At 45.3% G+C, this 14,354-nt stretch overlaps 1 protein-coding gene across 1 annotated transcript in view; it reads left to right on the forward strand.

The window, feature by feature from the left end:
- The first annotated feature begins 2,105 nt into the window (after window positions 1-2,105).
- LOC110503919 (neural-cadherin) overlaps window positions 2,106-14,354 on the forward strand; it is a 62,563-nt gene continuing 50,314 nt past the window's right edge. Inside the window, exons 1-2 of the mRNA XM_036972103.1 lie at window positions 2,106-2,329; window positions 7,834-7,945. Coding sequence (XP_036827998.1) covers window positions 2,132-2,329; window positions 7,834-7,945 — 310 coding nt within the window. The 5' untranslated portion in view covers window positions 2,106-2,131. The remainder of the gene's footprint in view (window positions 2,330-7,833; window positions 7,946-14,354) is intronic.

The raw sequence follows: 14,354 nt of genomic DNA on the forward strand, positions 1-14,354 counted from the left end.
CGTATAAATGCACCTGCACTGTGATAGTCTCAGAGGTCCGTCAAAAGCGCAGAGAGCATCATGAAGAACAAGGAACACACCAGGCAGGTCCGAGATACTGTTGTGAAGAAGTTTAAAGCCGGATTTGGATACAAAAAGATTTCCCAAGCTTTAAACATCCCAAGGAGCACTGTGCAAGCGATAATATTGAAATGGAAGGAGTATCAGACCACTGCAAATCTACCAAGACCTGGCCGTCCCTCTAAACTTTCAGCTCATACAAGGAGAAGACTGATCAGAGATGCAGCCAAGAGGCCCATGATCACTCTGGATGAACTGCAGAGATCTACAGCTGAGGTGGGAGACTCTGTCCATAGGACAACAATCAGTCGTATATTGCACAAATCTGGCCTTTATGGAAGAGTGGCAAGAAGAAAGCCATTTCTTAAAGATATCCATAAAAAGTGTCGTTTAAAGTTTGCCACAAGCCACCTGGGAGACACACCAAACATGTGGAAGAAGGTGCTCTGGTCAGATGAAACCAAAATTGAACTTTTTGGCAACAATGCAAAACGTTATGTTTGGCGTAAAAGCAACACAGCTCATCACCCTGAACACACCATCTCCACTGTCGAACATGGTGGTGGCAGCATCATGGTTTGGGCCTGCTTTTCTTCAGCAGGGACAGGGAAGATGGTTAAAATTGATGGGAAGATGGATGGAGCCAAATACAGGACCATTCGGAAGAAAACCTGATGGAGTCTGCAAAAGACCTGAGACTGGGACGGAGATTTGTCTTCCAACAAGACAATGATCCAAAACATAAAGCAAAATCTACAATGGAATGGTACAATAATAAACATAGTGGTGTTAGAATGGCCAAGTCAAAGTCCAGACCTGAATCCAATCGAGAATCTGTGGAAAGAATTGAAAACTGCTGTTCACAAATGCTCTCCATCCAACCTCACTGAGCTCGAGCTGTTTTGCAAGGAGGAATGGGAAAAAATTTCAGTCTCTAGATGTGCAAAACTGATAGAGACATACCCCAAGCGACTTACAGCTGTAATCGCAGCAAAAGGTGGCGCTACAAAGTATTAACTTAAGGGGGCTGAATAATTTTGCACGCCCAATTTTTCAGTTTTTGATTTGTTCAAAAAGTTTGAAATATCCAATAAATGTCGTTCCACTTCATGATTGTGTCCCACTTGTTGTTGATTCTTCACAAAAAAATACAGTTTTATATCTTTATGTTTGAAGCCTGAAATGTGGCAAAAGGTCGCAAAGTTCAAGGGGGCCGAATACTTCCGCAAGGCACTGTATGTGTGTGTGTGAGTGAGTGTGTTTGTGTGTGTGAGTGAGTGAGTGTGTGTGTTTGTGTGTGTGTGTGAGTGAGTGTGTTTGTGTGTGTGTGTGAGTGAGTGAGTGTGTTTGTGTGTGTGTGAGTGAGTGAGTGAGTGAGTGTGTTTGTGTGTGTGTGTGTGTGTGTGAGAGTGAGTGTGTTTGTGTGTGTGAGTGAGTGTGTGTGTTTGTGTGTGTGTGTGAGTGAGTGAGTGAGTGTGTTTGTGTGTGTGTGTGTGTGCCGCCTCTGCTGCTCATTAGAGGGGAAGCCAAAGGATTGTGTGAACGTGGATGATTCCTCTGCATTATGTGTCATGTGTTGGTAGGGAGGGCGGAGGGAAGGGAGGGAGGTTATGAAGGTGGGGGTGAAGGAGGGACGCAGATGCATCATTTTGTCCCGAGGCTCAGAATATGAAAGTGTGGCTAATTCAAATATTTATTAAAATAAACTTTAGGATTAACATGAAGGGCAAAGTGTGTGTCTGAACCTGCCTCCTCAGGGCTCTGGTGACTGGAGCACAATGTCTTCATCTCCTGCCCACCCTCTACATGGTGTGTGTGTGTGTGTATATGTGTGTGTGTGTGTGTGTGTGTGTGTGTGTGTGTGTGTGTGCGCGCGCGCGTGTGCGTGTGTGTGTGTGTGTGTGCGCGCGTGTGCGTGTGTGCATGCATCAACATCCTCTCTAATGTGTCTCCTCTCTAATGTGTCTCTTTTGACATCGCATCCTGTCTAATGCATCTCCCGATGACATCACTTCCTGTACACTGTATCTCCTTATGACATCCCGTTCCTGTTTCCCCCGGCAGTGTGGCGATGGTGGGGGCCGTCTCCTTCCAGAGGAAGACTCTCTCCTACATGCTGCTGGTGAACCCTGGCAACCTGTTCAGTGTCAACCAGGAGAGTGGAGCTGTCAGCCTCACCCGGACAGTGGACTTTGAGAGTGGACACACACTCCACACGCTGCAAGTCAGGGCCTCCGAGCCAGACACAGGCCTCAGCGGTGTGGCAGAGGTACACACACACGCAACTATACACACACATACACACATGCACGCATACAGTCACACATATACAGTACACACTCACCTCTATACACACCTGCTCCTACCCAGATGGCTGGCTTATACACACAAATGGCATCCCCACTAATCCACCAGTTCCCCTTAGGCCAGCTCCAGTCAGCTTGGCTAATTCACTCAAAGGAGCTATGCATGTGGCTCTGAAGGTGTGTGTGTGTGTGCCTGTGTGTCTGTGTGTGTGTGCATGCGGCTCTGAAGGTGTGTGTATGTGTGTATGTGTGCCTGTGTGTGTGTGTGTGTGTACTTTCCGTTGGAGAATTATTGATGAGGAATAGACCCAGTTGAGGAAACGTGGAATAACATCAACTAAAGCCATGGTCAGCTGCAGTAGAGAACGTCCAACCTGCCCCACTATGCTGCTCCCCATAATGTAGACCAACAATATGGAGAGTCAGCCGTGGTCACATAATGGAGAACAACAATATGGAGAGTCAGCTGTGGTCACATAATGTAGACCAACAATATGGAGAGTCAGCCGTGGTCACATAATGGAGAACAACAATATGGAGAGTCAGCTGTGGTCACATAATGTAGACCAACAATATGGAGAGTCAGCCGTGGTCACATAATGTAGACCAACAATATGGAGAGTCAGCCGTGGTCACATAATGTAGACCAACAATATGGAGAGTCAGCCGTGGTCACATAATGGAGAACAACAATATGGAGTGTCAGCTGTGGTCACATAATGTAGACCAACAATATGGAGAGTCAGCCGTGGTCACATAATGTAGACCAACAATATGGAGAGTCAGCCGTGGTCACATAATGTAGACCAACAATATGGAGAGTCAGCCGTGGTCACATAATGTAGACCAACAATATGGAGAGTCAGCCGTGGTCACATAATGTAGACCAACAATATGGAGAGTCAGCCGTGGTCACATAATGTAGACCAACAATATGGAGAGTCAGCCGTGGTCACATAATGGAGAACAACAATATGGAGAGTCAGCCGTGGTCACATAATGTAGACCAACAATATGGAGAGTCAGCCGTGGTCACATAATGTAGACCAACAATATGGAGAGTCAGCCGTGGTCACATAATGTAGACCAACAATATGGAGAGTCAGCCGTGGTCACATAATGTAGACCAACAATATGGAGAGTCAGCCGTGGTCACATAATGGAGAACAACAGTATGGAGAGTCAGTCGTGGTCACATAATGTAGACCAACAGTATGGAGAGTCAGCTGTGGTCACATAATGTAGACCAACAGTATGGAGAGTCAGCTGTGGTCACATAATGTAGACCAACAGTATGGAGAGTCAGCTGTGGTCACATAATGTAGACCAACAGTATGGAGAGTCAGCTGTGGTCACATAATGTAGACCAACAGTATGGAGAGTCAGCTGTGGTCACATAACGTAGACCAACAGTATGGAGAGTCAGCTGTGGTCACACAACGTAGACCAACAGTATGGAGAGTCAGCTGTGGTCACACAACGTAGACCAACAGTATGGAGAGTCAGCCAGTGTAGCATGGGGATTCTGTTCAGGTGATTGGACTGTGGCCTCAGTGGCAAGTTTGGAAATAGAAATAGGTGCCGTCTAGCTTCAGTACGGATACAGTGAAAGATCTATGGAGATTCTGGGTAAAAAGACAGAGAGACAATTGTCGTGTTTATTTATTCAGAAGGTTGTTTATCTTTGCTGTCCCATTATGTGAGGATAATCATCTCAGACTTTACTTCAGATGACAATTATCATCATATTGTATGACGTCTCCCTCAGATTTAAAAATACAATTTTACCTAAATGAGAACAGGTGTCCTAACCCCTTGTTTGGTTTCAGTTTCCTTTCCCACAAGGGCAGTTGAGGTAAGCTGTTGTGAAACTGGTGTATTGGGGCGGCCATCTTTGTTTGGCAGATGCTCTCATCCAATGATGAGTTGTTTAGATGGACCTGGCAACCAGGCAGGTTGCCAACGTGTGCCTGGCAACCAGGCAGGACATGGTGGCCAATGTGTGCAACCAGGCAGGACCCTGTGGCCAACGTGTGCCTGGCAACCAGGCAGGACCCTGTGGCCAACGTGTGCCTGGCAACCAGGCAGGACCCTGTGGCCATCATGTGCCTGGCAACCAGGCAGGACCCTGTGGCCATCGTGTGCCTGGCAACCAGGCAGGACCCTGTGGCCATCGTGTGCCTGGCAACCAGGCAGGACATGGTGGCCAATGTGTGCAACCAGGCAGGACCCTGTGGCCAACGTGTGCCTGGCAACCAGGCAGGACACGGTGGCCAACGTGTACCTGGCAACCAGGCAGGACACTGTGGCCAACGTGTGCCTGGCAACCAGGCAGGACACTGTGACCAACGTGTGCCTGGCAACCAGGCAGGACCCTGTGGCCAATGTGTGCAACCAGGCAGGACCCTGTGGCCAGCAAATGCCTGGCAACCAGGCAGAACACTGTGGCCAACGTGTGCCTGGCAACCAGGCAGGACCCTGTGGCCAACGTGTACATGGCAAACAGGCAGGACCCTGTGGCCAACATGTGCCTGGCAACCAGGCAGGACACGGTGGCCAACGTGTGCCGGACACAGAGGAACCAAACCACACACACAAACAAACAAACATGTACAACGCGAGTAGATAAACACAGAAACTCTTGCATGTACACACACATACATTAAACACAGCTGTAACAATGCACACATACAGACACAACACACACCAACATAAACAGGCTCCACAATCTGGCAATAATCTGGGCACCAGTCATGGTCACCTTCCTCTGTCCAAAACTCACACCATCTGTGGTGAAGACCTCCATCCGTTTGGTCTCTCTCCCTCTCTATGTGTCTTTCCTCTCACTCTGTCTCTCTCTGCTATCATGGGGTAAGGGTATGAAGAGGAGCAGGCATCCCATAGAGTTCTGTCTCTCTCCCTCTCTCCTCCCCATCTCTCTCTGCTCCCAGCTTCTCCTCCTAATCTTCCTTAAGCACTTGTACTAGCTCTTATTATCACTAATACTCTCACTCTCTGCCACTCACACACACACGCACACACACACGCACACACACACACACACACACGTGCACGCACACACGCAAGCACACACACACAAACACACACACAGTACGGCAGCCGTATCAGACCAGGCTCCTGTTGATCATTAGCACAGTGTGTGGCGGGTCTCCAAGAGGGTCTTAACAGACAGGGTGTTTTTCTAATAGGGATTGGGATGCCCAGGGAGTGCTGGTGATTAGGTATGAGTGAGAGGGGGATCCAGTCTGCCAGGTTTGGAGGAGTGGAGAGAGGGAGGGCTTCATAGTGTTACCCACAGGTTAGAACGTAGAAATAGTGTCTAGAATGGACAGCTCTCTGTTTTAAATCAGTCTGATTGAATTGATGCACTAGGGGAAGAGTCAGACATGTTGTCTCAGTCTATCGATGCCAAGCTCAACCTTATTGTTTGGAGTTTGGAGTTATTGTTGTCTTTGGGGCGAATCCCAACTTCCACATAAGTTTAATTTTCATTTAGTCTCACATTGACATCAAGTTTGGATTTCAATTTGTGGCCTCCCGAGTGGCGCAGTGGTATAAGGCAATGCATCTCAGTGCTAGAGGCATCACTACAGACCCTGGTTTGATCCCGGGCTGTATCACAACCGGCCGTAATCGGGAGTACCATAGGGCGGCGCAGAATTGGCCAGCATCGTCCGGGTTAGAGGAGGGTTTGGTCGGGGTAGGCCGTCATTGTATAATAATACTTTTTTCTTAACTGACTTGCCTTGTTAAATAAAGGTTCAATAAAAATAAAAATACAGACCCTGGTTTGATCCCAGGCTGTATCACAGCCAACCGTGACTGGGAGAACCATGAGGTAGTACACAATTGGCCCAGAGTCATCCGGGTTAGGGGGGGTTTGGCCTCCCGGGATTTCCTTGTCCCATCACGCTCTAGTGACTCCTTGTGGCGAGCCCAGCACCTGCAAGCTGACCTCGGTCATCAGCTGGATGGTGTTTCCTCTGACACATTAGTGCGGCTGGCTTCCTGGGTTAAGCAGTGTGTCAAGAAGCAGTGCAGCTTGGCCAGGGTTGTGTTTCGGAGGACGCATGGCTCTCGACCTTCGCCTCTCACGAGACCGTACGGGAGTTGCAGCGACGGGACAAGACTGTAACTACCAATTGGATATCACAAAAATAAGTACAAAAAAGCACTTCAATTTGTTTCAGATTTTGAAGGTTTGACAAATATGGTGTTGGAGTTTCTGCATTTTCTCAAAGTTCCAATGAAGTTTGTGTTAGTTCCTTCATTTCAGACTGACAGTGTGGGAGTTGATGTGAGTATGTTGAGTGTGTCATGGTTCCATGCTGGGGCCCACGCTGGCTTCTCCAGCCCCCTCTCTGTCATGGCTGCTCTGTGTGCCCACCTATCGCCCCCTCTCTCCCCTGGGGAGCAGCAGTCTCCCCCCTGGCACGGCTGGTCCCCAGAGATAACACCCCCATGTGGGAGACTGGAGGGGGAGGATCCAGCATGACTAACACTGCTCAGGGAACCTCTGGACTACCCCGCCTCTCTTTACCTCTCTCACTCTCTTTCCCCATCTATCTCTCTAACTCAAACTCTACCACCATCCTGCCCTATCATGATCTATCTTTGCCTCTCTCACTCTCTTTCCCTATCTATCTCTCTAACTCAAACTCTACCACCATCCTGCCCTATCATGATCTATCTTTGCCTCTCTCACTCTCTTTCCCTATCTATCTCTCTAACTCAAACTCTACCACCATCCTGCCCTATCATGATCTATCTTTGCCTCTCTCACTCTCTTTCCCTATCTATCTCTCTAACTCAAACTCTACCACCATCCTGCCCTATCATGATCTATCTTTGCCTCTCTAACTCTCTTTCCCCATCTATCTCTCTAACTCAAACTCTACCACCATCCTGCCCTATCATGATCTATCTTTTCCTCTTTCTGCACCCCCATCTTTCTTTCCCTTTGTCGCTATCTTCCTTTCTCTCTTTCTCTTCCCCATTAATGATCTCTCTCTCCTTTGGATCTCTCTCTCTTCCTTACGCCCCAGGACTGTCATATTTACAGCTATAAAAAAATGATGTGTGTGTGCACAGAGATTCAGTGTAAATGTGTGTGCATGCATCTGTAAGAGTGAGTGTGTGTGTATAGGTGCGTGCGCGTGTGTGTGATGTTGTGTTCCGCTTGGCCGGGGAGCGGCTCAGAGGGATGGGCTGCAGCTGTGCCTGACTACCACTGGGTTCTCGCTCTCCCACGCACTCATTTATATTAACCCAGCCAGCACGCCCGAGGAAACACACATGCACACGAACACTTACTCTCACATACACAATCACATACAGTATTGTGTAAATGACTGTCATCTGAAAGCTTCACACTAAGAAGAACTTCCACAGACTCCCCCCGATCGCCGATCCAAGTTAACCCTTTCTCCTCTGTCCTTCCCTATAGGTGGTGGTTCACATCACAGATGAGAATGACTGCACTCCAGAATTCCTCCATTCCATTTACAGCCGGGATAACATTCCCGAAGCCACCGCGCCTGGAACATCACTGCTACAAGGTGAGACATCGGTGGAGGTTCTATGTGGGACATGAAGTCCATAACATAGGTAGAGACACACAGACAGACAGACAGACAGACAGACAGACAGACAGACAGACAGACAGACATACATACATACATACAGACAGACAGACAGACAGTACATAACAGACAGACAGCACATACAGTAACAGTATATACAGTGCCTTCAGAAAGTATTCAGACCCCTTGACTTTTTCCACATTTTGCAACATTACAGCGATATTCAAAAATGTATATAATCAGTTTTTCCCTCATCAATCTACACACGATACCCCATAATGACAAAGAAATAACATGTTTTTAGACATTTACATAAGTATTCAGACCCTTTACGCAGTACTTTGTTGAAGCACCTTTGGCAGCGATTACAGCCTTGAGTCTTCTTGGGTATGAAGCTACAAGCTTGACACACCTGTATTTGGGGAGTTTCTCCCATTCTTCTCTGCAGATCCTCTAAAGCTCTGTCAGGTTGGATGGGGAGTGTTGCTGCACAGCTATTTTCAGGTCTCTCCAGAGATGTTTGATTGTGTTCAAGTCCGTGCTCTGGCTGGGCCAATCAAGGATGTTCAGAGGATTGTCCCGAACCCACTCCTGCGTTATCCTTTCTGTGTGCTTAGGGTCGTTGTCCTATTGGAAGGTGAACCTTCGCCCCAGTCTGCGGTCCTGAGTGCTCTGGAGCAGGTTTTCACCAAGGATCTCTCTGTACGTTGCTCCGTTCCTCTTTGCCTCGATCCTAACTAGTCTCCCAGTTCCTGACGCTGGAAAACAGCACAGCACGATGCTGCCACCACCATGCTTCACCGTAGGGATGGTGCCAGGTTTCCTCCAGACGTGACAGAGTTCAATCTTGGTTTCATCAGACCAGAGAATCTTGTTTCTCATGGCCTGAGAGTCTTTAGGTGCCTTTGGCAAATTCCAAGCGGGCTGTCATGTGACTTTTAGTGGGGAGTGGCTTCCGTCTGGTCACTCTACCATAAAGGCCTGATTGGTGGAGTGCTGCAGAGATAGTTGTCTTTCTGGAAGGTTCTCCCATCTCCACAGAGGAACTCTAGAGCTCTGTCAGAGTGACCATCAGGTTCTTGGTCACCTACCTGACCAAGGCCCTTCTCCCCCGAATGCTCAGTTGGCCAGGCGTCCAGCTCTAGGAAGAGTTTTGGTGGTTCCAAACTTCTTCCATTTAAGAATGATGGAGGCCACTGTGTTCTTTGGGACCTTCAATGCTGCATACATGTTTTGGTACCTTCCCCAGATCTGTGCCTCAACACAATCCTGTCTCAGAGCTCTACGGGCATTTCCTTCGACCTCATGGCTTGTTTTTTTCTCTGACATGCACTGTCAACTGTGGGATCTTACATAGACAGGTGTGTGCCTTTCCAAATCATGTCCAATCAATTGAATTTACCACAGGTCGACTCCAATCAAGTTTTAGAAACATCTCAAGGATGATCAATGGAAACAGGATGCGCCTGAGCTCGAGTCTCATAGCAAAGGGGCTGAATACTTGTGTAAATTAGGTGTTTCTGTTTCTTAAATTTAATGCATTTGCAAAAAAAATATGTTTTCACTTTGTCATTATAGGGTATTGTGTGTGTATTGCTGAGGATTTCACATTTTTAAAATCCATTTTAGAATAAGGCTGTAATGTAACAAAATGTGGAAAAAGTCAAGGGGTCTGAATACTTTCCGAAGGCACTGTAACAGACAGACAGACAGTAACAACACATAACAGACAGTGGGTGCTGCCCTCTGTGTGAGATGGTGAGAGCCAGGCTTGGTTAGTGGACAGACACCCTGAGGGTTGAGGAGAGGGTGACCTCTACTAAAGGCTGGCCATAATGGAATGGGCTGCTCTTATCACCCTGCCTGTCCCAGACCTGATCCTATCACAGTAATTGAAAGGGTTTTACGCCCACTCACAATGGATGACTATGTGCCACGGTTTAACCACCGGCTACTCTTTTATAGAGGGAGGGAAGGGAGGAGCGGGCAACTCTTTGGGAGGTTAGATAGACGAACGTGTTTCTTGTGCCATTCATGCACAGGTATGTTCAGTCAGTGTGCTACCATGTCAGTACATGCATCTATGTCCCATTCTATGTGACCTCAACTCTATTGCACACGCCACACGTTAAATGCGAGACCGACAACGAGGTTTGTTTTGCTGCTTGTCACACTGCATTAGGTTCTGGGATCAAATTGTCAATGCTAATGGCCAGCAGGCTAACGGCTAGCAGTCTTCTCCCACTGAGCCATGAGGAGAGGAGGGAGAGAAGAAGACAACTCCTTTTTCACGTGTGTGTGTGTGTGTGTGTGTGTGTGTGTGTATGTATGTGTGTGTGTGTGTGTGTGTGTGTGTGTGTGTGTGTGTGTGTGTCTGTGTGTGTGTGTGTGTGTGTGTGTGTGTGCGTGTCTGTGTGTGTCTGTGTGAGCCAGAGAGAAGAGAATGGCCGAATTGCTTACCAGCCTTTAATTCTGTCTTTGTTCTCAGCTAAAGCCAATCGGCTTAAGCGAGGGATGGAGAAAATACAGAGACAAAAAGGAACGAGAGAACGAGAGAGTAAGACAGGATGATCTAGTGGCCGCGGCTTGCTTTCTGAAGCAGATGCACACGTTGGCATGGGCCCGGCTGTGTGTGTGTCTGTGTGTGTGTCTCTGTGTGTCTGTGTCTTTGTCTCTGTGTGTCTGTGCATGTGCTTATGAAAATGTAATTATGGTGAATAGGCAGCTTTTTTGCATATCGTCACGTCGACAGACGCGCCTGTCACTCACTCACACAGTGGAGACTCCCCCTGCATGCAGAGCACGCGTGTGCGTGTAGAATAGATAGTTGATTTCAAGCTTTAGAATGGATAGTTTGATTTCAAACGTTAGAATGGATAGTTGATTTCAAACATTAGAATGGATAGTTGATTTCAAACATTAGAATGGATAGTTGATTTCAAACGTTAGAATGGATAGTTGATTTCAAACATTAGAATGGATAGTTGATTTCAAGCTTTAGAATGGATAGTTTGATTTCAAACGTTAGAATGGATAGTTGATTTCAAACATTAGAATGGATAGTTGATTTCAAACATTAGAATGGATAGTTGATTTCAAACGTTAGAATGGATAGTTTGATTTCAAACGTTAGAATGGATAGTTGATTTCAAACATTAGAATGGATAGTTTGATTTCAAACGTTAGAATGGATAGTTGATTTCAAACATTAGAATGGATAGTTTGATTTCTAACGTTAGAATGGATAGTTGATTTCAAACATTAGAATGGATAGTTGATTTCAAACATTAGAATGGATAGTTGATTTCAAACGTTAGAATGGATAGTTTGATTTCAAACGTTAGAATGGATAGTTGATTTCAAACATTAGAATGGATAGTTTGATTTCTAACGTTAGAATGGATAGTTGATTTCAAACATTAGAATGGATTGTTGATTTCAAACGTTAGAATGGATAGTTGATTTCAAACATTAGAATGGATAGTTGATTTCAAATGTTAGAATGGATAGTTGATTTCAAACATTAGAATGGATAGTTTGATTTCTAACGTTAGAATGGATAGTTGATTTCAAACATTAGAATGGATTGTTGATTTCAAACGTTAGAATGGATAGTTGATTTCAAACATTAGAATGGATAGTTGATTTCAAACGTTAGAATGGATAGTTGATTTCAAACGTTAGAATGGATAGTTGATTTCAAACGTTAGAATGGATAGTTGATTTCAAACGTTAGAATGGATAGTTGATTTCAAACGTTAGAATGGATAGTTGATTTCAAACGTTAGAATGGATAGTTGATTTCAAACATTAGAATGGATAGTTTGATTTCTAACGTTAGAATGGATAGTTGATTTCAAACATTAGAATGGATTGTTGATTTCAAACGTTAGAATGGATAGTTGATTTCAAACATTAGAATGGATAGTTGATTTCAAACGTTAGAATGGATAGTTTGATTTCAAACATTAGAATGGATAGTTGATTTCAAACATTAGAATGGATAGTTTGATTTCTAACGTTAGAATGGATAGTTGATTTCAAACATTAGAATGGATTGTTGATTTCAAACGTTAGAATGGATAGTTGATTTCAAACATTAGAATGGATAGTTGATTTCAAACGTTAGAATGGATAGTTGATTTCAAACGTTAGAATGGATAGTTGATTTCAAACGTTAGAATGGATAGTTGATTTCAAACATTAGAATGGATTGTTGATTTCAAACGTTAGAATGGATAGTTGATTTCAAACGTTAGAATGGATAGTTGATTTCAAACATTAGAATGGATAGTTGATTTCTAACGTTAGAATGGATAGTTGATTTCAAACGTTAGAATGGATAGTTGATTTCAAACATTAGAATGGATAGTTGATTTCAAACGTTAGAATGGATAGTTGATTTCAAACATTAGAATGGATAGTTGATTTCTAACGTTAGAATGGATAGTTGATTTCTAACGTTAGAATGGATAGTTGATTTCAAACATTAGAATGGATAGTTGATTTCAAACATTAGAATGGATAGTTGATTTCAAACATTAGAATGGATAGTTGATTTCTAACGTTAGAATGGATAGTTGATTTCAAACGTTAGAATGGATAGTTGATTTCAAACATTAGAATGGATAGTTGATTTCAAACATTAGAATGGATAGTTGATTTCAAACATTAGAATGGATAGTTGATTTCAAACATTAGAATGGATAGTTGATTTCCGAAAACGGAGAAAGAGGCGAGCATGAGGGAAAGAGAGAGAGAGTCAGGAGAAAGAGACAAGGATAGAGAGCGAGAAATATAGAGAGGGGGATGATTATTGTTGTTTACCTTAAGTCAGGATTAGTCTATAAATTGGGCCTTGGTTTTTAATGGAAGCTAGCAGTGAGTGACGGGGAAATCTGCCTCTCCAATTATCTAGCCGAAATGTCCCAGGAAGGATTTAACAGAGTAGGGAGGCGAACAAACTACTACCCCCCCCCCCCCACACACACACACACACACACACACACACACACACACAATCCCCTCAGCTAGCCAGAATCGCTCGCCTAGCCTCTCCCCATATTCCTATGTTTCATTTAGCTACTGCTGCAACTCCAATACTCCTGCCTATGCATTAAAAATGCTAATAGGTAGCCTGAAGATATATTATATTAGTCTGTGTATATTTAATGAACCTTCTGTTTCAATCTTGGCCTTAAGCTCCCCTTCTCTCACACACATGAACACGCACACACGCACACACACACACACACACACATGAACACGCACACACACACACACACACACACACACACACACACATGAACACACACACACACACACACACACACACACACATGAACACACACACACACACACACACACACGAACACACACACACATACACACACACACACACACACACACACACATGAACACACACACACATGAACACACATACACACACACACACATGACCACACACACTCTCTCTCGCTCGAACACCCCCCCCCCCCCCCCCCCCCCCCCCCCCCCCGCAACAGGTCCATGTGTGAGTGAGAGAGGTAATGGGATAGAGGGAGGAAGAGGGAGAAGTAGAAAGAGAAGATGGAATGATGAGAGATGAAAGAGGAGCAGTGAGTCAGCCAGTATACAACTGCTCATTTGCGTCATTCTGTGTACATGTGGGCGTGAGCATTTCTACATGCACGTGTGTACATTAACAGACACTTGTCTGTGTGTGGAACACACGCTCTCTCTCGCCTGAGGGCTAATTCATTAGAACTGGGCTCTGGCTCTTTGGCTAATGACAGCATAGCCTTCTTGAAGTTGGACAGTTTGACGTGGGCCTGTCAGCAGCATGACTCTAGTCTAACACTAGCCAGTACCCAGTACATACAGTAGGTCTACAGTACAGCTAGTGTTATCACACACACTTCATACACCACTGGCCTCCATTATGTCTCTTTCATTCACACTGGCTCTTGTAACACCACAGACAGCTTAAATTCACCTACTGTACAATGGCAAGGAGCTGGGAAGGGGGGGGGGACAAGGAAGGTTGGAAGACTACTTTAAGTCGTTAAGACTAATGTATGTCACTCTGGAGAAGAGCATCTGTGAAATGACTAAGATGTGAAAAATGTCAAATGTAAGGCTACACACACAAACTGCGAGATAAATGACTACTGAATTGTGTGTGTGTGTGTGTGTGTGTGTGTGTGTGTGTGTGTGTGTGTGTGTGTGTGTGTGTGTGTGTGTGTGTGTGTGTGTGTGTGTGTGTGTGTGTGTGTGTGTGTGTGTGTGTGTGTGTGTATACAGACATACACCCACATTGGTCCCTGAGTATTTCTGTTGGTAACTTCCTTCTTTGCCAAACTGGAACAATGATTTCCAATGTGTA

This window comes from Oncorhynchus mykiss, chromosome 3, assembly GCF_013265735.2.
Source record: "Oncorhynchus mykiss isolate Arlee chromosome 3, USDA_OmykA_1.1, whole genome shotgun sequence".
Classification (NCBI taxonomy): domain Eukaryota; kingdom Metazoa; phylum Chordata; class Actinopteri; order Salmoniformes; family Salmonidae; genus Oncorhynchus; species Oncorhynchus mykiss.